The following is a 27783-nucleotide window of genomic DNA, read 5'->3' as shown; positions in this document are numbered from 1 at the left end:
GTGGGCTACATTGAGTTCTGGCCTGGCTGTCTGAGTTGAGTTCCTGTCTGGCGGGCTATGTTGAGTTTTGGCCTGGCTGTCCGAGTTGAGTTCCGGTCTGGTGGGCTACATTGAGTTCTGGCCTGGCTGTCTGAGTTGAGTTCCGGTCTGGCGGGCTACGTTGAATTTTGGCTTGGCTTGTAAGCAAGGATTAGTACCTCTTTTAGCGAGACACCACCCCTGGGTGGGTACTGTGGATTGGGCCAGCTTATCTCTTTATAAGCAGGGTCCCGGAAGAACCATAGTGGGTTGACTGGAAGTCTGCAAAACAACACCATGTAGGTACACAGTCTGAGTGGAGCATGCCCCTCAGGGTAGGCCTAATATAGGCCCCAATGAGAACCCATCTCAGGAAACCTAAGGATGAGATAAATGGAAGCATTGTTAACTTTGAGTTTGAACTGAACAGTAATGCTAATGTCTGATGAATAGAGGAAGAGATGTACGTGTGTATGGGGAAGAACTGAGCATAGTAAAGCATTCAAAAGGCTGATTGTGTGGACATTCTTCTATTCCTGGAGGAGGGTATTTTGGCTGGGAGCATGTAGTTAATCAAAATGGCTGAACACATTTGTTGTACAGGTGAACGATACCCCATTTCGTTCATGTTGCAGGAGTATGATGAGAGGTGCCCTGAGCCAACATGATTGTTGCTGGTGGCGAATCCGGTCCTTGCTTATAAGCTAGGTACATTTGGCTCTGTCCTGGCTGCCTTGAGTTCTGGCCTGACTGGTTGGGCTGAGATTTGCTCTGGTTGGCTAGGATCGGCCCATCAGAGCAATATGTAATTTAGTTAGGATAGCACAGCGGTCAGGAGTAAGTAATGCAGAGTGCAGAGCAGGGGCGGACTGACAACTCACGGGGCCCCCGGGCAATAGGGGATCATGGGGCCCCTGTGTCCTTGCCCACACTCAAAAAAAGCCTATAAAAGGTACCAGGGGAATTTCTTGGGCAGTGCCCAAGTGCTTGAATGGTCAGTCCGCCCCTGGTGCAGAGTTATGTAACACGTAATGCAGAGTGCAGAGGTCAGTAGGAAGTAATGCAGTGTGAAGAGGTCAGTAGGAAGTAATACAAAGTGCAGAGCTCAGTAGGAAGTAATGCAGTGTGCAGAGGTCTGTAGGAAGTAATACAAAGTGCAGAGGTCAGTAGGAAGTAATGCAGTGTGCAGAGGTCAGTAGGAAGTAATACAAAGTGCAGAGGTCAGTAGGAAGTAATGCAGTGTGCAGAGGTCAGTAGGAAGTAATACAAAGTGCAGAGGTCAGTAGGAAGTAATGCAGTGTGCAGAGCTCAGTAGGAAGTAATACAAAGTGCAGCGGTCAATAGGAAGTAATGCAGTGTGCAGAGGTCAATAGGAAGTAATGCAGTGTGCAGAGGTCAGTAGGAAGTAATGCAGTGTGCAGAGGTCAATAGGAAGTAATGCAGTGTGCAGAGGTCAGTAGGAAGTAATGCAGTGTGCAGGGGTCAATAGGAAGCAATGCAGTGTGCAGAGGTCAGTAGGATATAATACAAAGTGCAGAGGTCAGTAGGAAATAATGCAGTGCGCAGAGGTCAGTAGGAAGTAATACAAAGTGCAGAGGTCAGTAGGAAGTAATACAAAGTGCAGAGGTCAGTAGGAAATAATGCAGTGCGCAGAGGTCAGTAGGAAGTAATACAAAGTGCAGAGGTCAGTAGGAAGTAATACAAAGTGCAGAGGTCAGTAGGAAGTAATGCAGTGTGCATAGGTCAGTAGGAAGTAATACAAAGTGCAGAGGTCAGTAGGAAGTAATGCAGTGTGCAGAGGTCAGTAGGAAGTAATACAAAGTGCAGAGGTCAGTAGGAAGTAATGCAGTGTGCAGAGCTCAGTAGGAAGTAATACAAAGTGCAGCGGTCAATAGGAAGTAATGCAGTGTGCAGAGGTCAATAGGAAGTAATGCAGTGTGCAGAGGTCAATAGGAAGTAATACAGTGTGCAGAGGTTTTAAAATCTGACAGATAGTACAGGGGGGACTTCTCCCCATATTATCTGTCAGAGAGATGGAGGGGCAGCGGGCGCAGCTACAGCCATAGGAACATGTTACATGTTTCACCCTAAAAACAGGTGGAACATGTAACAAGTAATATGTTCCCAAAGGTGAACTTATCCTTTAAGCGCAATGCTACCTTTTTAACAACTACTTTCCTTCGCTTCAGCAGGCAAAAAGTTTCGTATAGTGTGACCTTTTTGTTAGATAAAGTGGATGTGAACTAGGTGCAAAAGCTGGGGTACACACAAAAAGCGAGGTCTGATGACAGGGTCTCTTTAACATGTTAAAAGCTCGGTGATTTGATTTACACTTAAATGTATTTTAAATGATAGAGGTCTGTATATCAGACTACAAAGAGAATGAAAGACAGATTAATTTGGTTCCAAAACAGAGGATGTACCTCCAAGGGTGGCACCATCATTGCACACTGCATTCACTTATTAAGGTGTTACTAAACCCACAACAGTACAATCAGTCTGTATATGCAGCGAAGCATGCTTGTTATACTCACTGTGGAACCTAAGGGGTTAATCATGTGTAAAAATGCTGTTTGATCCTGACTTATCTGATCCTCCCCTTCTTATTTATTTATTTCAGGTACTTGTATATCGCTGTCAATTTACGCAGCGCTTTTACATATATATTGTACATTCACATCAGTCCCTAACCCTCAAGGGGGGTACAATCTAAAGTCCCTAACTCACATTCATACATACACATACTAGGGACAATTTAACAGGATCTAATTAACCTACAAGCATGTCTTTGGAGTGTGGGAGGAAACCGGAGTACCCAGAGGAAACCCACGCAGGCACAGGGAGAACATGCAAACTCCAGGCAGATAGTGCCATGGTTGGGATTTGAAACGGCGACCCTAGTACTGCCAGGCAGACGTGCTAACCACTTAGCCACTGTGCCGCCTTCTTCCAGTGCCCCCATCTTATCTCCTGATAAGACATACGGAGACACTCTGCACATGCTCAGTTTGGGAGAGTGCATGTGATCAGCACAGAGCCAATCAGCACTGTCCAGACAGAGGTCAGGGGTCCTGCATCCTCCTAGAGCAGAAATAAACTCCTCCTACAAGCTTTAACAAGTGCTCTGCTGGACACTGATAGAAGTCATAAGACTGCTCTAACTGCTGATGAGAAAAGGGATTTAGCAGTTTATATTTCCTAACATAATTGCATTTCCATGTTGTGTGTACTGTGGGAGACCAGATATAGTGAATGCAGGGTCCGGGGGACCAGATATAGTGACTGCAGGGTCCGGGGAGACCAGATATAGTGAATACAGGGTTCGGGGAGAGCGGATATAGTGAATGCAGGGTCCTGGGAGACCAGATATAGTGAATGCAGGGTCCGGGCAGACCAGATATAGTGAATGCAAGGTCCGGGGAGACCAGATATAGTGAATGCCGGGTCCGGGGAGACCAGATATAGTGAATACCGGGTCCGGGGAGACCAGATATAGTGAATGCAGGGTCCGGGGAGAACAGATATAGTGAATGCGGGATCTGGGGAGACCAGATATAGTGAATTCAGGGTCCGGGGAGACCAGATATAGTGAATGCGGGGTCCGGGGAGACCGGATATAGGGAATGCGGGGTCCGGGGAGATCAGATATAGTGAATGCGGGGTCCAGGGAGATCAGATAGTGAATGCAGGGTCCTGGGAGACCGGATATAGTGAATGCAGGGTCCAGGGAGATCAGATAGTGAATGCAGGGTCCGGGGAGACCGGATATAGTGAATGCAGGGTCCAGGGAGATCAGATAGTGAATGCAGGGTCCGGGGAGACCGGATATAGTGAATGCAGGGTCTGGGGAGACCAGATATAGTGAATGCAGGGTCCGGGGAGACCAGATATAGTGAATGCAGGGTCCAGGGAGACCGGACATAGTGAATGCAGGGTCCAGGGAGATCAGATAGTGAATGCAGGGTCCGGGGAGACCGGATATAGTGAATGCAGGGTCCAGGGAGATCAGATAGTGAATGCAGGGTCCGGGGAGACCGGATATAGTGAATGCAGGGTCTGGGGAGACCAGATATAGTGAATGCAGGGTCCGGGGAGACCAGATATAGTGAATGCAGGGTCCAGGGAGACCGGACATAGTGAATGCAGGGTCCGTGGAGATCGGATATAGTAAATGCAGGGTCCTGGGAGACCGGATATAGTGAATGCAGGGTCCAGGGAGATCAGATAGTGAATGCAGGGTCCTGGGAGACCGGATATAGTGAATGCAGGGTCCAGGGAAATCAGATAGTGAATGCAGGGTCCGGGAGACCGGATATAGTGAATGCAGGGTCCAGGGAGATCAGATAGTGAATGCAGGGTCCTGGGAGACCGGATATAGTGAATGCAGGGTCCAGGGAGATCAGATAGTGAATGCAGGGTCCGGGGAGACCGGATATAGTGAATGCAGGGTCCAGGGAGATCAGATAGTGAATGCAGGGTCCGGGGACACCGGATATAGTGAATGCAGGGTCCGGGGAGACCGGATATAGTGAATGCAGGGTCTGGGGAGACCAGATATAGTGAATGCAGGGTCCGGGGAGACCAGATATAGTGAATGCAGGGTCCAGGGAGACCGGACATAGTAAATGCAGGGTCCGTGGAGATCGGATATAGTAAATGCAGGGTCCTGGGAGACCGGATATAGTGAATGCAGGGTCCTGGGAGACCGGATATAGTGAATGCAGGGTCCAGGGAGACCAGATATAGTGAATGCAGGGTCCAGGGAGACCGGACATAGTGAATGCGGGGTCCGTGGAGATCGGATATAGTAAATGCGGGGTCCGGGGAGACCAGATATAGTGAATGCAGGGTCTGGGGAGACCGGATATAGTGAATGCAGGGTCCGGGGAGACTGGATATAGTGAATGCAGGGTCCGGGGAGGCCAGATATAGTGAATGCAGGGTCCGGGGTTTAGTAACACTTTAACTAAGATCAAATGTTTTATTCGCAGGTGGGGCTGTGTGTCAATCTTAGAAACTTGCACTGGTTTGATGAAGCCGACCCTGATTCCTTTTTTCCTCGTTGCTACAGACTGGGGGCTGAAGATGAGAAGAGGACTTTCATTGGTAAGGCCTTTTATCACCTGTAAGACTTTGTTTACACGGGAAAAACAAGGAGGTTATATACATGTGGATGCAGTGCTACAAAACACCTCTCCCATATGTGATATGTGATGGGTATGCAAAACAATTATAAACTTTAAAATTAACCCACAAAAACAAAACAAATAAAGATAAAAATCCACATGGTGTTAAAATTACCAAAATATATGTACTATTAAATCCTCCCTCCTGCTACCAATGTTTCACCATCCTCAGAACATATCTATTCAGTGTAAATCCAACCAAATATCATTAGTCATGCGACAACAAACAGTTAATAAACACAATTTTGTGTGGTACTACGACACACCTCCCCCATTACAATATATGACATTATAAAAGTCTTATATGGTTTTAATTAAAAGTCCAATAAAGTGCTTGCTAGTGACACGTTTGTTATGTTGATCTGTTTTTGGGGGCTTATTTTATAGCTTAGAATTTTTGCATACCCATCATATATCACATATGGGGGAGGTGTTTTGTAGCACATCCATGTGTACATAACTTTGATTGGTTGTATCTCTTTTTGGATATGATTGAGGTGCTGGCAGCCACATGTTAGGAGTTTGTACACCATAGCGCTGGACCTATTGCTATTTATCAATAAAAGGGGTGCCCAAATTCCATTCTCTATGCCCTTTGAGCGCCCCTTCCACTTCTCCATGTCGAAAGGATGGATCTCAGCAATTCTTAGTAGAGTGTTACATTTTGCTGTCTTCAATGTTACCTGTAATATGTGGACAGAGAGAGAAGTCCCTTAAATATCATGTCTACCCTATTAAAGTGTTACTAAACCCACAACAGTAAAATCAGTCTGTATATGCAGTAAAGCATGATTGTTATACTCACTGTGGAGCCTAAGGGGTTAATCCTCCGCAATGATTACAAAGGATGTTTGCTCCTGTGTTCTCTGATCCTCCCCTTCTTCTACTGTCCCCAATCCATCTGCTGATAGTACAGAGCCTTGGGGGCAAGCTGCACATGCTCAGTTTGGTGAGTTTTATTTTCTCTGGGAGAGTGCATGTGATTAGCACAGGGCCAGTCAGCACTGTCCAGACAGAGGGATAGGGGTCAGGCAGCCTCATAGGACAATCAGGGGAGAATTAAAACTCTTCCTACAATCTTTAACCAGTGCTCAGCAGCACACTGATAGAAGTCACAAGACTGCTCTAACTACTGATGAGAAAAGGTATTTAGCAGTTTATATTTATTAAAATAATTGCATTTCTATGTTGTGTGTACTGTGGGAGACCAGATATAGTGAATGCAGGGTCCGGGGAGACCAGATATAGTGAATGTAGGGTCCTGGGAGACCAGATATAGTGAATACAGGGTCCAGGGAGACCAGATATAGTGAATGCAGGCACTGGGGAGACCAGATATAGTGAATGCAGGGTCCGGGGAGACCAGATATAGTGAATGTAGGGTCCTGGGAGACCAGATATAGTGAATGCAGGGTCCGGGGACAACAGATATAGTGAATGCAGGGTCCGGGAAGACCAGATATAGTGAATGCAGGGTCTGGGGAAACCAGATATAGTGAATGCAGGTTCCGGGGAGACCAGATATAGTGAATGTAGGGTCCTGGGAGACCAGATATAGTGAATGCAGGGTCCGGGGAGACCAGATATAGTAAATGCAGGGTCCGGGGAGCGGATCTAGTAAATGCAGGGTCCGGGGAGAGCGGATCTAGTGAATGCGGGGTCCGGGGAGACCAGATATAGTGAATGCAGGGTCCGGGGAGATCAGATATAGTGAATGCAGGGTCTGGGGAGACCGGATATAGTGAATGCAGGGTCCTGGGAGACCAGATATAGTGAATGCAGGGTCCGGGGAGACCAGATATAGTGAATGCAGGTTCCAGGGAGACCAGATATAGTGAATGCAGGGTCCGGGGAGACCAGATAAAGTGAATGCAGGTCCTGGGTTTAGTAACACTTTAAGAGAGTGATAGAAAGCCAGGTGGAATATTTCCTCAAGCCACACAAGTGTTGAGGGGTTCTTGAGTCCAGCATAAGGTCTAGCTGCTGTGATATCCATTGTCCTCTGGGATGGACACCATCAGTCAGTAAACTCTGAGACAAACCCTAAATGGGTGACCATCAAGGCCCCTTATGTATAGTCCTTCTTTCTTCTTCAGCTGTCACTCTGTTTGGTCCAAAGTCAGGATCTGTAGACGTAATGGTCTGTTCTACAGCACAATACTACAGTATATGGGAAATATTTATGTGTAAGATTTTATAACTACCAAATTACAAATAAAATGATTATAAAATCACAACACATTCTTTATAAAATTTCACTTTGCACAATAAATATATCCATTTCCGTGGGAATTTTAACCTTTAGAAGATTTCTGGCTGACGGCTGCTCGGAGTATTCTCAAGAGAGTGTCGGGAAGAAGAAGCATTTCGGCTACAGATACAGAGTTCATCGCATTGACCCCGGAGAATGCAACTAATCCAAAGAATGAACAAGGTAAAAACAGATCCCGACATGTTGGCATTTGACTGATGTAAAACGTACCTGTCACCAGATAAATAAAAACAGAAGAACATATAAAAATAAAGAGGATGGTGGCCAAAAACAAGTGTTTTTCCGTACATTGCCTGAGAATAGACGTGTTTATCTCGAGTATGGGAACTGCTGGGCCTGTTTTGAAAATATTGGTTCCTGGTGTCATTGAAGGGTCTCATTTATCCAGGCCATGGTATAACTAGTAGTAGTCACATTGCACCTGAATTGTTCTGTAATGTTGAAGACATTTGTAGCTTCTACAAGCCACTTCTTCAGTTCTACCGGATGTTAGGAAGATAACCCAGCATCCATATGCCCAGACATATTAATCCACTTAACAAAATCAAAACAGGACGCACTCTCTTCATGCATTGACGTAGTAGACCACGAATTTAATATAAAGCATAAAAATGCATACTCACAAACCAATGGGGGATAAAAACAGACAAGAAGTGTCCATAATAACAGTCCAAAGTGACGATAGATCCTTAGTGAGGTAAGCTAACGCATTTCAGGAGATGAACTCCCCTCATCAGAGCCAGTTACCATGAAATGTGTAGATGTTGATTGTCCAAGAACAGGATGGGAGGTGAGAAAAGATGTGATACTTAACTAGAACTTGGTGGTACCACTTTCCCATCTCCGATCCAGTTCTTGGACAATCAACATCTACACATTTCTTGGTAATTGGATTAAGGTGTCTGTGCTACTGATGTAGGTTTAAATGTTGGGGTATCTTCCTGATAACCATTGGAGCTGAAGAAGTGGCTTGTAGACGCTACGAAATGTCTTGAACATTGAAGTTCAGCTGAATATGACTTACTGCTACTAGTTGTAGTTCCCTGGCTGTACCTGGCTCTAATACCGTTGAGTCACTGACCTGCTGTATAATGTTGGAATTCCTTATCTCTACACTTGTTACAGATCAGTGATTCAGAAAGTATTAAAATGGTTGTAAACCTCAGACATGAACTATGAACAAAGCATATCCCTCTATAGTGTGTACTTGTCTCAAGCCAGAGCACTAAGTGTCATTTCTGTCTGCTGCTTTGTTTTTCTGCTATTAGCCTGAATCACTTCTGACAAGTTTTCCTGACACCAAGAGAAAAATGGTGACAGGGGAGGGACCTTCAGTTGACAGCCTCAGCTCTGTTCCTTTGAGTTGTCTGGAGGGTTGTGACTTTTCCGTACCAATCAGCTCTCAGAGCTCTCCTCACTGAGCTCTGCAGAGTGTAACTTCAGCTCTCCACCCCCTTTTTTATTTTTTTTTACTCAGGCTTTAAAAAAAACTGGACTTTGAACTGAAACAGAGAAGAGAAGACTGCAGATAACCAGATACAACGTATGTAGTAGGATTTGTTTCATCTCTGTGTATCACCTGAGGCCAGTCACTTCATTGGGTACATGGAAGGGTTTACAACAGCGGTTCTCAACCGGGGGGTCGCGACCCCTTTGGGGGTCGAGCGACCATTTCACAGGGGTTGCCTAAGACCATCGGAAAACACATATTTCCGATGGTCTTAGGAACCTAGACACCGCTCCTGTCTCAGGCGATCTGTGGGCGGGATGATATGCTGCCCCTGTAACCTGGCCACACCTCCGGGATCACTCAACAGCTCCGCCTCCTCGCCGCTGATTGGCCACCGGAACTGTAGCTCAGGAGAGGCACACAGGCGGCCAATCGCCGGCGAGGAGGTGGAGCTTGGAGAGGAGGAGCCGAGCGGCAGCGCGCGGAGATCGAAGAAGATCAAGGGAGCTGCAGGAGCGAGTGAAGAGAGAGGCCAGAGAAGGAAGACAGCTGACAGGTAAGTGCAAATTTTGCTGCTGCAGCCAGGTATGCAGGCTGTAGATGGGAGAGGGAGAGAGCGAGCCCAGGCTGGAGCAGGAGTCAGCAAGGTAAGTATCATTGGTGTCAGTGGGAGGGATAGTGCCCCATCATTTGTGTCACTAATACCAACGATGGGGCACTATTCCTCCCCCCACTGACACCAACGATGGGGCACTATTCCTCCCCCACTGACACCAACGATGGGGCACTATTCCTCCCACTGACACCAACGATGGGGCACTATTCCTCCCACTGACACCAACGATGGGGCACAATTCCTCCCACTGATACCAATGATGGGGCACTATTCCTCCCACTGACACCAATGATGGGGCACTATTCCTCCCACTGACACCAATGATGAGGCACTATTCCTCCCAATGACACCCACAATGGGGCACTATTCCTCCCATTGACACCCACAATGGGGCACTATTCCTGCCACTGACACCCACAATGGGGCACTATTCCTCCCACTGACACCAATGATGGGGCACTATTCCTCCCACTGACACCAATGATGGGGCACTATTCCTCCCACTGACACCAATGATGGGGCACTATTCCTCCCACTGATACCAATGATGGGGCACTATTCCTCCCACTGACACCAATGATGGGGCACTATTCCTCCCACTGAAACCAATGATGAGGCACTATTCCTCCCAATGACACCCACAATGGGGCACTATTCCTCCCACTGACACCCACAATGGGGCACTATTCCTCCCACTGACACCCACAATGGGGCACTATTCCTCCCACTGACACCCACGATGGGGCACTATTCCTCCCACTGACACCAATGATTGGGCACTATTCCTCCCACTGACGCCAATGATTGGGCACTATTCCTCCCACTGATGCCAATGATTGTACACTATTCCTCCCACTGATGCCAATGATTGTACACTATTCCTCCCACTGACGCCAATGATGGGGCACTATTCCTCCCACTGACGCCAATGATGGGGCACTATTCCTCCCACTGACGCCAATGATTGGGCACTATTCCTCCCACTGACGCCAATGATTGTGCACTATTCCTCCCACTGATGCCAATGATGGGGCACTATTCCTCCCACTGACACCAATGATGGGGCACTATTCCTCCCACTGACACCAATGATGGGGCACTATTCCTCCCACTGACACCAATGATGGGGCACTATTCCTCCCACTGACACCAATGATGGGGCACTATTCCTCCCACTGACACCAATGATGGGGCACTATTCCTCCCACTGACACCAATGATGGGGCACTATTCCCCCCACTGACACCAATGATGGGGCACTATTCCTCCCACTGACACCAATGATGGAGCACTATTCCTCCCACTGACACCAATGATAGGGCACTATTCCTCCCACTGACACCGATGATGGGGCACTATTCCTTCCACTGATACCGATGATGGGGCATTATTCCTTCCACTGACATCAATGATGGGGCACTATTCCTCCCACTGACACCAATGGTGGGGCACTATTCCTCCCACTGACACCAATGATGGGGCACTATTCCCCCCACTGACACCAATGATGGGGCACTATTCCCCCCACTGACACCAATGATGGAGCACTATTCCTCCCACTGACACCAATGATGGGGCACTATTCCTCCCACTGACACCAATGATGGGGCACTATTCCTTCCACTGACACCAATGATGGGGCACTATTCCTCCCACTGATACCAATGATGGGGCACTATTCCTCCCACTGATACCAATGATGGGGCACTATTCCACCCACTGATACCAATGATGGGGCACTATTCCACCCACTTATACCAACGATGGGACACTATTCCTCCCACTGACACCAACGATGGGGCACTATTCATCCCACTGATACCATTGATGGGACACTATTCATCCGACTGACATCAGTGATGGGGCGCTAGTCCTCCCACTGCAAAATTACAGTTATGAAGTAGCAACGAAAATAATTTTATGGTTGGGGGTCACCACAACATGAGGAACTGTATTAAGGGGTCGCGGCATTAGAAAGGTTGAGAACCACTGGTTTACAACCACTTTAAAGATAAAGTATCAACAAAACAACTATTCTCAAGGAGATAGTCAACAAAGGGAGCCCCCATACTTTTCTCCTAACAAGGTCACTTTAGATTCACTTGCAGTTCAAACTCACAATTGACCTAAACACTGCATATTTCTATTATGTTGCCATTCTGAATAAGGTAATTGAATTGTACTATAAACCATGTGATGACCCAAGTGGGACTTGAACCCACAATCTCCAGCTCTGGAGGCTGATGCCTTCTCCCAGGGGCGTATATACCACAAGGCAAACAAGGCATTTGCCTGGGGCAGCATTTTTCAGGGGGGCAGCACTGTCCCCTGGAAGAAGGGACTGAGGAAGGGACACATGCGGCATGGGGATCAGGTGGGATCTGAGAGAGGCTGCGGGCTGGTTGACAGTATATGCAAAGCCCAACTCTCATTCTCAAGGATGTCCAGAGCTGTGAAGGCGAGCGTCTTTCTCTCTCTTGCCGGGTGGGGAAGGCGGTGTATGGGGGGCAATGGTAGTAGAAGGCTCTTTCAGGTGGGGGGGGGGCAGGTTGGTTGGTGTCAGGCTCTCTATACGGGGGGGGGGGGCGATTTTTGTGTTGCCTAGGGCAGTACAAAACCTACATACACCACTGCCTTCTCCATTAGGCCACTGGGCCCACTATAAGGAACCTATGTAACTCCGCAGTATCTTTCTGCAGTTTCTGTGGACCCCTTGACGTGCTATAGGTAAGCTAGGTCCATTGAGATTCTTACTATTAGGGAGATTGCTGAAAGATACCCTCTAAAAAAATTGGATCAAATGGAAAAAAAATGTCCTTTCGCCCATAGCAGCCAGAGAGGTTTCATCTCTTTTATCGTAGATAAGAAAATGAAAAGGGGAACTTGATTGGTTATTATCGTTCACACCACTGCCCAAGCTCTACTTGTATTTTTCTCTAATGGAGAAAGCATGAGCTCTGGAGGCTCTATTAGGCCACTGGGCCCACTATAAGGAACCTATGTAACTCCGCAGTATCTTTCTGCAGTTTCTGTGGACCCCATTGACGTGCTTTAGGTAAGCTAGGTCCATTGAGATTCATGCTATTAGGGAGATTGCTGAAAGATACCCTCTAGAAAATGAAAGAAGGAACTTGATTGGTTATTATCATTCACACCACTGGCCAAGCTCTACTTGTATTTTTCTTGTTTTCTTTTTGTCTGCAGATGCCAAAAGAACAAATAAACATGGAGGACGTGTGTCAGCTCAGGTGATCAGTACCGCCATCCAGGCCTGTGAGGCCTACCTGAATAGCCTGGAACACGATGACATTGATATGGAAACATGCTCAGCTTCCATCATGACAGATGCAGCGTGGGAAGAATTTCTGCGTCATTATTATCAGGTCATCCAGTAAGTGAACACCCAAGGAATCATTTATGATGTAATTTTTTTTTTTACATCCAAACATGATGTCATTTTTATATTATCGGACATCTGCCGTGAACTCAAAATTCCAGGCAGATATAAAAAAAACATTCAAAATAAAAATTATATTATTAATGAATAATAATATTTAGTGCTGCGCTCCCGTGCTAAATTAATTATATAAAAAAACTTTCAACAGTGATTATCAGTTCATAATCAAATTATATACTCAAAAACATATTAAAATAACAAAAACAATATAATATAATAGCCTTGATGCAAACAATTTGTGTGTTAAATGAACAGTCCTCTTGATAAATCCAAAAACTCGTGTCACCAAATGGGGAAAAACACCGATGAATATTAATATATATTGCGCTCACCTCCAATTTTTGCCTAATATATAAATAGGCAAAAAAACACTTTTTGTCCTGACAGGACAGATGAAAACTACTCCTGCTCCAGATCTCTCACATAGGTGTCCGTTTATGACACAGAGAATAGCTGCGATTCAACAGATCTCAGCTATTCTCTGGTCATTCACAGTTTATGACACTCAGGAGATCATGTCAGCCCTTCACTGGAGATCTGTGTTCTCCCTCCAGATTCTCCAGCCCAGAGCTGGAGAATCAGAGGGACCGAAAACTAAGCAGAGATAATTTACCTCTGTTTAGTAAACTGATCTTTTACTGTAATCTCGCGAGATTATAGTAAAATGAGCCGTTTTCCAGCGTTTGGAGACCGTTCTCCCTTCGTTCGGAGAACTGCTTCATAAACTGCATTCACAGGAGAACTGTGTTCTCCGAGAATGCCGGAGAACTGAACAGCGATCTATTACCGCTGGTTCATAAACGGACACCTCAGCTGGTTGCACGTTGTTGTATGCTAATGATCCACCTGGTGTCTCTCCACAATGCTGCTTAATAAGATGGATATGGAAGGATTCCTCACTCGCACCTCCAGGGCTCTATTTGTCTCTATATCCCCTCCAGAATATTCTGATCACTGGAGCTAAGTGTAAGGTGCCACCATAGCATGACTTCTGTAGTACTGAAATGGAGCTGAGTAACTTCACCAAAAAAAACATATCACTTGATTTTTATAAAAAAAACATTGTTTAATTCTGGGAGGTATTCATTAATAATTTAATACATTTTTTAAAATGCAACTAGTGTAACAACCTGAATATGACTTGGTAGCGGCGTCTTGCGGTCCTTGTTCAAACCTAGAGGTAGGAGTAGCCGTAGGAACACTTCAGGTGTGCTGCATGTAAATATACTAAAAGGGAACAAGATGAGAGGAAGAGCGAGCAGAAGGATGATCTCAACAGTCTGCTGCTATCTTTATCCAATCAGTGGGATAGGAGTAGAAAGAGGACATCACTGTATTTCTGAACTGTAAGTGGCATATTCACTTGGGTGTGATGTATGATGGGGCTGTGTCAATCTTTGGACTGGACAGACAGATAATAAAAATGCATCAGAGGGGAAGAGCAGGTTAAAGTGTTTCTTGACTAAATAAAGTTGTTTAGGAGATGAAGGTTTGCAGTATGTTGTCTTGCCTCGTAGAATATGCTAGCAGAACGAGGTAACAAGCCCCAATGTTGGGTCATGACTGGAATGTGTAGCTTGGGGGGATGGGTGAATAGACTCATGGAACCAGAAATACCTACCGTAACATTATAATAGTACAGTATGTTCTGGCTGTTAAATAATCACTTCCTATCTTATTTTAGTGATGGAGCTGTGATAGACCAATCGTCCTCCTATGTGGACCAGTGTGATCATGTTTTAAGACAATTGGCAGACGTGAACCCACAGCTGGACATTGAAGGTGACAGAAACATCTGGATTGTTAAACCGGGTGCCAAATCCAGAGGTAGAGGTGAGAGAACAAGAATCACATGGCCTTATGTCCTACCATACCTTGCCATACTGGCGTACCCAATCCATTTTGTCTGGAAGTTTTGTTTTCTCTGCCATAATTCATTACATCAAAAGAGTCAGCCCACCTAAGACTAATTTATCGGTTAGGAATGGAGAGTGGTTGATGTTGGAGTATTATATGCAGCCAATTATTATCTAGCACCTCACAGACCCTGAAGAGCTAGTAGTCAACATGGGGTTTATTTACTAAAGCTGGAGAGTGCAAAATCAGACTCCCTTCTGCATAGAAACCAATCAGCTTCTAACCTCAGCTTGTTCAATGAAGCTTTGGCAATGAAACCTTGAAGCTGATTGGTTTCTATGCAGAAGTGAGTCTGATTTTGGACTCTCCAGCTTTAGTAAATAAACCCCCATGTGTCAAACGCCTATGAATCTACTTTGGAGATACACTCACCAGCTACTTTATTACGTACACCTTGCTAGAACCAGGTTGGACTCCCTTTTGCCTTCAGAACTACCTCCATTCTTTGTGGCATAGATTCAACAAGATGTTGGAAACATTCCTCAGAGATTTTGGCCCATATTGACATGATAGCATTACGCAGTTGCTGCAGATTTGGCGGCTGCCCTTCCATGATGCGAATCTCCCGGTCCACCACATCCCCAAAGGTGCTCTATTGGATTGAGATCTGGTGATTGTGGAGGCCATTGGAGTACAGTGAACTCATTTTCATGTTCAAGAAACCAGTTTGAGATGAATTGAGCTTTGTGACACGGTGCATTGTCCTGCTAGAGATAGCCATCAGAAGATGGGGACACTGTAGTCATAAAGGGTGGACATGGTCAGCAGCAATACTCGGGTAGGCCACGGCTTTTAAACGATGCACAGTTGGTACTAAGGGGCCCAAAGTGTGCAAAGAATATATCCCTCACACCATTACACCACCACCAACAGCCTGAACTGTTGATACAAGGCAGGATGGATCCATACTTTCATGTTATGTACACCAAATTCTGACCCTACCATCTGAATGTCGCAACTGAAATCAAGACTCATCAGAACAGACAACATTTTTCCAATCTTCGTTTGTCCAATTTTGGTGAGCCTGTGCGAATTGTAACCTCCGTTTCCTGTTCTTAGTTGACAGGAGTGGCACCCGGTGTGGTCGCCTGCTGCTGTAGCGCATCCGTTTTAAGGTTCAACGTATTGTGCATTCAGAGATGGTCTTCTGCATACTTTGGTTGTAACGAGTGGTTATCTTAGTTACTGTTGCCTTTCTATGATCTCAAACCCCAGTCTACCCATTCTCCTCAGACCTCTAACATCAACAAGGCATTTTCGTCCACACATCTGCTCACTGGATATTTTCTCTTTTTCGGACCATTCTCTGTAAACCCTAGAGATGGTTGTGCGTGATAATCCCAGTAGATCAGCAGTTATGAAATTCTCAGACCAGCTTGTCTGACACCAACAACCAGGCCACATCCAGAGTCACTTAAATCCCCTTTCTTCCCTATTCTGATGCTCGGTTTGAACTTCAGCAAATCGTCTTCACCACATCTAGATGCCTAAATGCATTGAGTTACTGCCATGTGATTGGCTGAATAGTAGTTTGTGTTACCACACAATTGAACGGGTGTTCCTAATAAAGAGGCTGGTGAGTGTATAAAGGACACAGGAGCACATGGAAGAAAACTGTGCAAACAAAGAGAGCAGATACAGACTCCATGCAGATGATTGGGACCTGATAAGAACTGCACCCAAGACCCCAGCATTGCAATACTGTACAACAAAATAGTTCTAGTTGTTCCATATGTGTTGAGATCATCCAAGTTACAGGCAGATGGATGTGGTTGGCGGAATCTCTAACATGGTTGAAATTCCTTTTTTCCAGGAATAATCTGTATGGATCGTTTGGAGGAAATTCTGAAGTTGGTGGATTGCGATCCCATGATCGTTAAGGATGGCAAATGGGTGGTGCAGAAATACATTGAGAGACCACTGCTCATCCATGGCACAAAGTTTGATGTCCGCCAGTGGTTCCTTGTTACGGACTGGAATCCGCTGACGATTTGGTTTTACCGAGAATGTTACGTCCGCTTTTCAACCCAGCCGTTCTCCCTGGAAAATCTAGACACGTAGGTTAGGTTGGGACTGTACAGAAACTAGCTGTTTAAAAAACACTTTTATATGTTAAACATGCAGGCTAGGCTACAAGGTTTGGTTTGCACAGTTTCACAGATACCAACCGGCTAGGACCATATACGTGCTGCCATGTCACCCGCTGTGGAAAGTGTTGTCAAGATAACTCCATACTGACAAAGCAAAATGATGAGCGGCCGCATTATCATGTATATTGTACATCAATGTATAATGTAGAGGTAACATACCTACTTTGGGCCCACCCTATATATGCAGCCACAGTTCTGCACTCACATTGTACAGTTGACCCAAACTTTACCCAATATATTTTACAGGTATACGTCGATAGATAGACTCCAGTGAAACATGGAGATTTTTCTTTTTAACCAACCAATAGCACACAACTTTGCAGCTCAATGGTCCTGATATTTATCTTGTGTAGTTGACTTTCCCCTTGCTAAATATGTATTCCTGTTGGTTCAGCATAACAATCAAAATTACCACATCACAGGGAATGGGTGTATGGTGCCACATCCAAAATGTTGAGACCAAAAAGAGAAGAAGAGGGAGATTCTCTCAGAATGAAGGGGACAATAAAGGCACCATACTAATGCATAGCATAATTTGGTTAAAATATATATTTATTAATTAACATAAATATAAAAATAGTGGAATATTACATAACCACCATGTAAAATTCATACATTTTATATACACATCAACCTTCATAAACCATACAAAGTCATGGCTGGTATTGTGTCCCGTTTTATGCCAACACATTTCTCAGTTTACAGCTACTTCATCAAGGACATCATGGGACTATTTAAAGATTTAAAGCATTATTTCATAGTACCAATAACATTTCCATTAACAACATTTCATATATCAACAAAAATTTTATTTACAGCTTTCCACAGCGTCAGTTAATAACCTAACTGCCGCTAATTCTGAGAGGGTGCTATATATACGTGGTTTAAGAAATCCTACCCCAGGTGGCAATAGGGGAGTGCCTGCAGGACACTGGGATAGATAAAGGGGAGGCAGAATAGAGCCGTAGCCAGCTGTGTAATCCCAACTATTACAAAAAAAAAAATGGAGAAAACAAACTATGTATACCCACAAGCCAAGGCTCCAGTGAAACATGGGAGATTTTTCTTTCCAACCAACTCAGAGAACACGACTTAGCAGCTCAATCGTTCTGATATTTATCTTGTGTAGTTGACTTTCCCCTTGCTAAATACTTATTCCTGTTGGTTCCGCTTAAGAATAATTGTAAGTCTGGGGCTGGTCAAAGTGTTCCATGTTTCCAGTACTTCCCTCCCCAATGTAGCTTTTAACATACACTGGATAATAAGGTGGAGGATGAGCAGAATCATGTGACAGATACTGCAGTACCTAACAAAACGCAAGTAAGAAGTCTGCAAAACCAGACTACATTTGATGATTTAAGACTTTCTGACATTCCTGTAGTATTTGTTTTGATGACCTTGCCTGATCATTGGGAATTTCAGAAAAAGGAAGTGCTGTTTGAATAGTATTAAGGTGTAATACTGTACAGAACAGAACAGAACTCAGTCGAATTGTATTCCCTTAGCTCTATCCATTTATGCCACAACTCCATCCAGAAGAATTTTGAGATCTCCCGCCATCGCCACCCTCAGGTGCCATTGGAAAATATGTGGTCCAGTGACCAATTCCAGGCCCATCTGGAAAAAACCCTCCCCCAGGTGGCATTAGGAGAGGGCCTGCCAGGCAGAAAAGAGCCGTAGCCAGCTGTGTAATCCCAACTATAACAACAAATGGAGAAAACAAGCTACGTTTACCCACAAGCCAAGTCTCCAGTAAAACATAGAGATTTTTCTTTCCAACCAACTCGACTTAGCAGCTCAATGGTTCTGATATTTATCTTGTGTAGTTGACTTTCCCCTTGCTAAATATGTATTCCTGTTAGTTCATCTTAGGAATAATTGTAAGTCTGGGCCTGGTCAATGTGTTCCATGTTTCCAGTACTTCCCTCCCCCTCCCCAGTGTAGGTTTTAATGTACACTGGATAATAATGTGGATGATAAGCAGAATCATGTGACAGATACTGCAGTACCGAACAAAATGCAAGTAGGAAGTCTGCAAAACAAGACTACATTTAATGATTTAAGACTTTCTGACATTCCTGTACAGTATTTGTTTTGATGACCTTGCCTGGGAATCTCAGAAAAAGGAAGTTCTGTTTGAATTGTATTAAGAACATAACATAACACAGTCAAACTTTATTCCCTTAGCTCTATTCATTTATGCAACAACTCCATCCAGAAGAATTTTGAGAACTCCCGCCATCGCCACCCTCAGGTGCCATTGGACAATATGTGGTCCAGTGACCAGTTCCAGGCCCATCTTCAGAGGCTAGGAGAAAGACATGCCTGGACTGACATCATTGTCCCAGGGATGAAAGCTGCCATCATACATGCCATGCAGAGTGCTCAGGATGTTGTGGAGTTCAGAAAAAGCAGCTTTGAATTATATGGGGCCGACTTCATGTTCGGAGAGGACTTCAAACCCTGGCTGATTGAGATCAATGCCAGTCCAACCATGGCCCCTTCAACGGCAGTGACCACCAGAATGTGTGCCAGCGTTCAGGAGGACACCATACGCATCATCATAGATAGGAAGCACGATCGCAACTGTGATGTTGGCAGTTTTGAACTCATCTATAAACAGGTACAGATAATCCATGAACACGAGAAACCCTTAAAACTAAATGTTGAGATTCCACTGTTCAGGGGGCCAAAGCAATATAAAAGATTACAGTTTCCTGGAAATGTTCTAGCTTGGTGACGTATACAGGAAGGCCACTTGCTTCAGAAAGCTGTCTCTATTGCTGTAGTCAAGCCTTTGAAAATAGCAACAAGACGTCATTTTGCAAATTTCTAGCAGCGTATTGTGAAACATGGGATTTTTTAGGCAGAACTATTAAAAAATATACTTTATTTATTCAATTAAATATAAAACCTGCTAATATAATATACAATGTTTTGTAAAATCAATCCATAATACAATCTTATTCATCGGTTTCACCAAAACATTTTATAAAATTGGTATACAGATATGCTGGGCTTATGTGGGCCGACACGTTTCATGGAATACTCTACTTCTTCAGGAGCCGTCAGTCTAGTATTGTATCAAAATTGATCTGAAGAAAAAAGGAGTATACATATATGTGTCATAATTATGAAATACCATCTTGACCTAAGGGCCAGGAACCCACCGCATGCTATGACAGAGAAAGAAAAAGCAGCCATGGAACAGGGTCCAGAGGAGGGACAATGGCAGTGAAAGAGTCTCCATAGTTTCCAAAATGATAATGCATTAAAAATAATGAAGGTTACTCTACCTCAATAAAACCAAATGGCCAGAATCCATCAGTTGCTAACATAAGGAAGGGATCTGTATTCATAGCATTATGCAAAACTATTATTATTATTATACAGTATTTATATAGCGCCAAAGGGTATGCTCAGCGCTGTACGGTATCAAGGGGGACAGAACATGAGACGAGACAGTAACAATACAATACACGAGGGGTTCGAGGGCCCTGCTCTTTCGAGCTTACAATCTAGGAGGGAGGGGAAGGTAGTACAGGAGGAGATGGCTGTGGGGGATGGAGTGGTGGGAGGAGTGGAGGAGGTTAGTTGCTAGGTGAGGTCAGGCGTTAGGTGAGGTTGGGGTAGGCTTCCCTGAAGAGGAGGGTTTTCAGGGTGCGCCTGAAGGTGAGGAGGGTAGGTGACAGTCTGATGGATTGGGGTAGGGAGTTCCAGAGGATGGGGGAAGTCCTGGAGAAGTGCTGCAATCGGGCGTGGGAGGAGGAGACCAGGGAGCTAGAGAGTAGGAGGTCCTGTGAGGAGCGGAGGGCACGGGTAGGGAGGTATTTGGGTATCAGGTCAGTTATGTAGTTTGGGGCGGCATTGTGAATGGCTTCGTAGGTCAGGGTTAGCAGTTTGAATTTGATGCGTTGGGCAACCAGGAGCCAATGAAGGGATTGGCAGAGGGGGGAGCCAGATGTGGAGCGGTTGGTGAGGTGGATGAGTCTAGCCGCTGAGTGTAGGATCGACTGGAGTGGGGATAGCGTTCATTTGGGTAGGCCAAAATCCTCCAGTTTATAACAGAGGCATCTGAAAAAAGGAAATTTTTATTCAGGTAAAGTGAGCTTCATTATTGTTTTTGAATTATAATTTTGGAAACTATGGAGACTCTTTCATTATCATGATAACTAGACAGAAAATAGCCTAACAATTTTATTTTCTTGGGGTGTATATCCAAAATAACCCATTCATATGAAAAAGCTTTCGTAGATCAATAAACCATCAACTCAAAGTCACTCTTTTTTTTTAGACCATTATTATATAATTAGGCCTCATGCACACAGGGGCTTTTTGCAGCTACTTTTAGGGGCGTTTTCAGCCCTCCATGTTATCCTATGTATCCATGCACACAAACATTAGGAGCTTTTAGTAGCAGTAGTGTTTACCAGCAGGAAGAAAAAACCCATGGCCAGTGCATCCAGGAGCAGCAGCGTTTTGTCAGAAAAATGCTTGATGTGTCTAAACGCGTATTAATGATAGGCGCTTATTATTCTCGCCAATTAAATGGATTATCGCCAAAGCACTTGACACCTGTAAACGCGCCTAAATGCTTGTAAAACTGTTAGACGCTTTGATAAGACTCAGGCGTTATTTCTGCCAAAACGCAGCTGCCAAGAGGAGGAGCTTTTTTAAAACGTACTGTGTGCATGAGGCCTTGACGTGTAATTTTAGATATACATAATGAGATGGCACCACTCCCACCCTGCTAAATTCCAGAAAGTTTTCAGGCCATCTAGGAGATTCAGTCACATACGTGAGTTTTTGGTCTTCCTCAGGATGTCATCCCCAGTGGAGTTGACTAGTAGTTACCTGATCTAGTTCCAAGAGAAACCTCCCACCTACAGTGCCTTGAAAAAGTATTCATACCCCTTGAAATTTTCCACATTTTGTCATGTTACAACCAAAAATGGTAATGTATTTTTGTTGTGAGGATGCTTTTCTTCATCAGGGACAGGGAAGCTGGTCAGAGTTGATGGGAAGATGGATGAAGCTAAATGCAGAGCAATCTTGGAAGAAAACCTGTTAGAGTCTGCAAAAGACTTGTGACTGGGGCGGAGGTTCACCTTCCAGCAGGACAACGACCCGAAACAACCAGCCAGAGCTACAATGGAATTGTTCCGATCAAAGCATATTTATTATTATTATAATACATGATTTCTATAGTGCCAATAGTTTGCACAGTGCTTTACAAAATGAAGGTAGACATTATAGTTACAATACAATTTTGTACAAGAGGGAAACAGATGTGTTAGAATGGCCCAGTCAAAGTCTAGACCTAAATTCAATGGAGAATCTGTGGCAAGACTTGAAAATTGCTGTTCACAGACACTCTCCATCCAATCTGACAGAGCTTGAGCTATTTTGCAAAGAAGAACGGGCAAAAATGTTCCTCTCTGAATGTGCAAAGCTGGTAGAGACATCCCCAAAAAGACTTGCAGCTGTAATTGCAGTGATAGGTGGTCCTACAAAGTATTGACTCTGGGGGGCTGAATACAAATGCATGCTGCACTTTTCACATATTTATTTGTAAAAAATTTGGAAAACCATTTCTCATTTTCCTTCCACTTCACAATTATGTGCCACTTTGTGTTGGTCTATCACATAAAATACCAATAAGACACATTTACATTTTTGGTTAGAACATGACAAAATGTGGAAAATTTCGAGAGGTATGAATACTTTTTCAAGGCACTGTGTATAAGTGGACCACTGCTTCTGAAAGCTGTCAATAACATCAGTTACTTTTCACTTCTTGCACTATAAAAGACCAGCAATGGAGAACTGTGGTAACATCTTGATTGTGTTACAGGCTGCAGTAGACATCCCTCAATACATTGGAATAAATTTGCTGGTTGAAGGAGCCATGGTGAAAAAGCCACGTGTCCCTCTTCCAAGACAACCCACTAACCTTGTCAACCCAGGCATGACTCACCTGATCAACCACCAAAGATCTCTCTCCATGGTGCAAGCCAAGGTGTCAACAGCAACAAGCTTTGCTGGGCCTCATGATACCACCAGACACCCACCTGCCATCCCATATTCAACATTCAAAGCAAATCATCGTACCAAAACACTGCACACCTTGAACAGGGCAAAAACCACAGTCCTAGATAAAGAAAACAAAGCAACGTCCGAAGTTCGGTGCGGATCAGAGAGCGTAGAGTTGGTCAGGCTTTCTGAGAAGTTTGGTGTTGATCATAAGAACACAAAATCGCTCATGCATGGAGTAAGCACGGCAAAAGTCATACAGCTTCACCAACGTTTGCTTGCCACTCCTAAGCTGTGTCTTTCGGAAAAGCCTTCTTTAACAAAACACCTGATTGGGCAGAAAGATGCATCACGTCTGGATCTGAAGATTACAAGCCTTGACTCAGGAGAAATGCAGCTTCTTAAGAGGGTGACGAGGGCAGGTAAAGACATCTGTCATTTATAAAGCATACACTCATAATTTGTCCAAGAAGGAGTTTAATTGGTTGATTGCTTCTAGTTTTTAAAGCGGAGCTCCACCCAAAAGGTAAGTTCCGCTTTAAGGACTGCTTCCTCGCTCCCTATTAAGGATTAGTACCTTTGGGGGGTGGGGGGGAGCGGGTACCCGAATTTGACAGGTACCCGCTCCCATTTCCGGTCCGACTGCCTAGGCGATCAGAAACGGAAGGTGTCCTCCCTCCCTCCCTGTAGTCTTTTGGGACACGTGACAGGTCCCAGAAGACTACAGGACCATTCAGGAAGCACAGCGCTACTCGCGCATGCGCAGTGGGTACCCGGCTGTGAAGCCGCAAGCTGTCACAGCCGGGTGCCCACACTGAAGATGCCGGCCTCCTGGAATACAGGACAGCCGGTGAAACGGGGGACACACCACGGGACCGAGGAACAGGTAAGTGGCTGTTTTTTATTAAAAGTCAGGAGGTACAGTTTTCGTAGCTGCTGACTTTTATTTTTTGACAGGGTGAGCTTTAACTGCATAGTACACTTTTAATGGCGATCGCTTTTCCATTTGACGTATAAGGGCTACCCAAGGGCTGTGGTAAAGCCAATATCTCCAACTAGACATGTATGAATCGTTTCATTACAAATTGAAATTTGGACAAAATTTGTTATTCAGAGATTCGGATGTATCAGAATTTCTGAATCACAATAACAAATTTCAACAAATGTGAAAGAATTATAATGAAAACAACGAATGCTTTCGTATTCATTTGTTTAACCACTTGCCCTCCAGAGGATTTACCCCCCCCCCCCCTTCCTGACCAGGCCATTTTTTGCGATACGGCGCTGCATTACTTTAACTGACAATTGCGCGGTCATTCAACGCTGCACCCAAATGAAATTTTTGTCCTTTTTTCCCACAATTAGAGCTTTTTTCCAGTGGTATTTGATCACCTGTGCGGTTTTAATTTTTTGTGCTATAAACAAAAAAAAGACCAACAATTTTGAGAAAAAAAAACAATATTTTTGACTTTTTGCTATTAAACATGTCCAGTAAAAAAATTTAAAAAATCAAATTTTGTCATAAATTTAAGCCAAAATGTATTCTGCTCCATGTCTGGGTGGTGATCAGCGACTTATAGCGGGACTGCAGCGAGCTTTCTGGGGGTGAACTGACTAACTGCCACTGATATCCCCAGTGACACTAATACAGTGGTCAGTGCTAATAAAAAAAAAGCACTGATACTGCACTAAAGGCACTGGGCAGGAAGGGGTCAATATATGGGGCGATCAAAGGGTTAACTGTGTGTTGTTTCACATTATGTGCTGTGTGGGTGCTTTCAAGTGTGGCTCTGCACAGACATTTCCCTCCTTTTTCTTTTTTAGCTAAAAATACGGTATATAATGAATGAATCCAACATGAAACAAAATAAAAGAAAAAATTCCTTTCTTCTGAGTACTCTACACTAAACTGAGCATGCTAGGTGAGGTTGATTATCTACCTCACGGGTGTCAAACTGGTGGCCGTCCAGCTGTTGCCAAACTACAAGTCCCATGAGGCATTGCAAGATTGACAGTTACAAGCATGACTCCCAAAGGCAGAGGCATGATGGGACTTGTAGTTTCTCAACAGCTGGAGGGCCGCCAGTTTGACACCCCTGATCTACCTATAATGTACTGACATCTTGAATGTTAGTGTCCAGATCCTCCTGTAGGTGGTAGTATAGCCATAACATGGAATTTAGAGACGTGTCCCTAATAGAACATATAGAAAATGATGCTGGTATCCCCTATGTGTAAAATAGACCTTGTTACTAAACTAACCTTCTTTATCATGCAGGACTTGACTCCCATCGGATGCCCTGCCTGTTCTGTAAGGGAATCTCGTCTCTGCAAGCCACATGCAGCTGTTGTAAAAGCACCAAACTCCCCCCTAAACCAATCCGCTTCCAGCTATCCAAAGGGACGCATCTCAGCAGGTTCCACGGAGGAGCACAACAGCTCTCGGCACGAGGAACCGCCATCATCACATCCTTGCTGCTGTGAATCTCATCTGTCAGTCCATGCATTGACCTTTGGTTTTAAAGAGACTCTGTCACCTTAAAAACATGAACGCTGCAGGTATACAGTGCCTATATTTTTATTTTTTTCAAGGTGACAGAGTCTCTCTAAAGTCAACCTATCACCAACTCAGAGACCTTACCAATGCAGACTAGACAGTATTGAAAGGTATCTCTTGCATTAGAATCTGTTGCTGCGGCATGATACTGTAAAACCTGCAATATGCAAACACTGACTTTTTCAAAAGTCAGCAGCTGGAATCGCTTCCTGCACCTCCCTATATACACATTGCATTGTGGGATGATTGGGAACATTTTCAGCCTCGACATCTCCAAAGACAGAACGTTTGAATATTGTAGGCCACAGAGTTGTGGAGGCTCCTCGGGGGCCCTGCAGTGGAAGACTCATGTAACCAATCAGAACCCGGTGCTGTCTTATCTTCATTGGTAAACTTAGCCATATCAGTTGGGGGAGTGGCAGGTTTGTTTTAGAGAAACATGGAGGCTGCCATTGTTGACGGGTCTATCTGTAAATGTTGGCTGCCTGGCTGTTTCTTGCTTCAATAACTTGTGACCTGGAAAAAGCACTCAGGATTTGACTCTTCTGTGACTTTCTCTACATTCTTGATCCAAGGGGTGACTCAAAGTATTGAACTAGTAGCTTCTCTGCACCAAAAAAAATTAGCACTTTAAACTGCTGCTGTTGCTGTCTTTACAATCAGCCTCTAAGAAGCCCAGGACCCTGGGTGCGTGGGCCATTCCACAGTCTTCACTGGTGCTACCTTCTCCGAGTTTCCCTCTTTAAAAACATATTCAACATATTTCTGCCATAAATGCAAATTTTACTGTTTTATCCCTTTAAAAATGCTGCAAGTACAGAAAAAGACCAATCAAATCTGCCAGAAATCCAATGAGCTCCCAACTTCCTGTAGTGAGGTGACAACGCTGCTTCTGCTGCACTGAACTCCCAAACAGTGTTGTCAGCCCTTCCAAGCTCTTCTCTGCTGGATTACAGAACACCTTCCCCTCTCCATAACCCAAGGGAAAAGTGTACTGTAGTCAAGTAGAGAACTCAGACAGGACTGACAACACTGCCTGGGATTTCAGTAAAATATATCGGTATTTTGGTGTTGGAGGGGTATAGCCAAAGTAACTTAAAATTCCAATAAAAATCCAGTGAAAAGTTCAATAACAAGTCCGTAAATAAAGTCCAACTTATAGCCAGGGGAATTAAAGGGAGAGGGATTGTTGGACAGGCTGTGGTTACTCAAGGGGGGCAGTGGGCAATAAATGGTAGCATCAGCGGCAGCTCCCTTAGAGTAAAGCTGAACTCTGTAAACAGGGAAAGAGAAAATAGGGGCGCCAATCTAAGTGCAGCATTAAAAGTCATTTATTGCAAGGTTAAAAATATTAGCAACTCACTAGACATAAGTTGATAAAAGGCATGTCACCTTCGTACGGGGTCCTGAAGGATCGAGAATCCGGCACAGCGAGTCTGGGCGTCCCATTGGTAGTTGAGAGCAGGTTCTCTGAGGCACAGGAAGCATCCGGCCACGATGAAGGAACCAGCCTGGAGCGGAGATGGCGCTGGAGTAGACATGATGTCAGAGCGTGATGGCGTGAAACAGGGGGCGGTAATGCGTTTCGAAGCGTAGCTTCTTCTTCAGACCTCCTAAAGGCCTGAAGAATAAGCTGTGCTTGGAAACGCGTTACCACCCGTTTCACGCCATCTCGCACCGACGTCTGACGTCACGTCCGCTCCAGCGCCATTTGTGCTCCAGGCTGGTTCTTTCATCGCGGCCGGCCGCTTCCTCAGCCTCAGGGAACCTGCTCTCAGCTATCAACGGGATGCCCAGACTCGCTGTGCCGCATATCGGCTCCTGGATCCTTCAGGACCCCGTACGAGGGTGACATGTCTTTTATCAACTTATGTCTAGTGAGTTGCTAATATTTTTAACCTTGCAATAAATTCCTTCTAATGCTGCACTTAGATTGGACCTATTTTCTCTTTCCTTGGGATTTCAGTGAAGCAGAGGCAGTGGTGTCAGTTCACTAAAAGAGGTCATGAGCACACTGGATTTCGGACACGGTCAACAGGTATTTTTTGGTACTTTTTTAATGAGAAATAAAATATAGGGAACTGTGCACATATTGAAGAGATGTACTTAATACTTTTTTTTTTTTTG

At 44.7% G+C, this 27783-nt stretch overlaps 1 protein-coding gene across 1 annotated transcript in view; it reads left to right on the top strand.

Moving 5' to 3' along the window:
- The window catches only part of LOC149458593 (tubulin tyrosine ligase 3-like), a 43315-nt gene extending 17732 nt beyond the window's left edge, over window positions 1–25583 (top strand). Inside the window, exons 5-12 of the mRNA XM_089682009.1 lie at window positions 5010–5124; window positions 7510–7638; window positions 12747–12933; window positions 14684–14832; window positions 16730–16973; window positions 19254–19689; window positions 22921–23521; window positions 25378–25583. Of these exons, the coding sequence (XP_089538135.1) occupies window positions 5010–5124; window positions 7510–7638; window positions 12747–12933; window positions 14684–14832; window positions 16730–16973; window positions 19254–19689; window positions 22921–23521; window positions 25378–25583 (2067 nt within the window). The remainder of the gene's footprint in view (window positions 1–5009; window positions 5125–7509; window positions 7639–12746; window positions 12934–14683; window positions 14833–16729; window positions 16974–19253; window positions 19690–22920; window positions 23522–25377) is intronic.
- Window positions 25584–27783: the final 2200 nt, after the last annotated feature.

This window comes from Staurois parvus, unplaced genomic scaffold (genome assembly GCF_062004578.1).
Source record: "Staurois parvus isolate SC_StPar_1 unplaced genomic scaffold, SC_StPar_1.0 ptg000283l, whole genome shotgun sequence".
In the NCBI taxonomy this organism is placed as follows: Eukaryota; Metazoa; Chordata; class Amphibia; order Anura; family Ranidae; genus Staurois; species Staurois parvus.
This window is presented reverse-complemented; position numbering and strand designations above follow the sequence as displayed.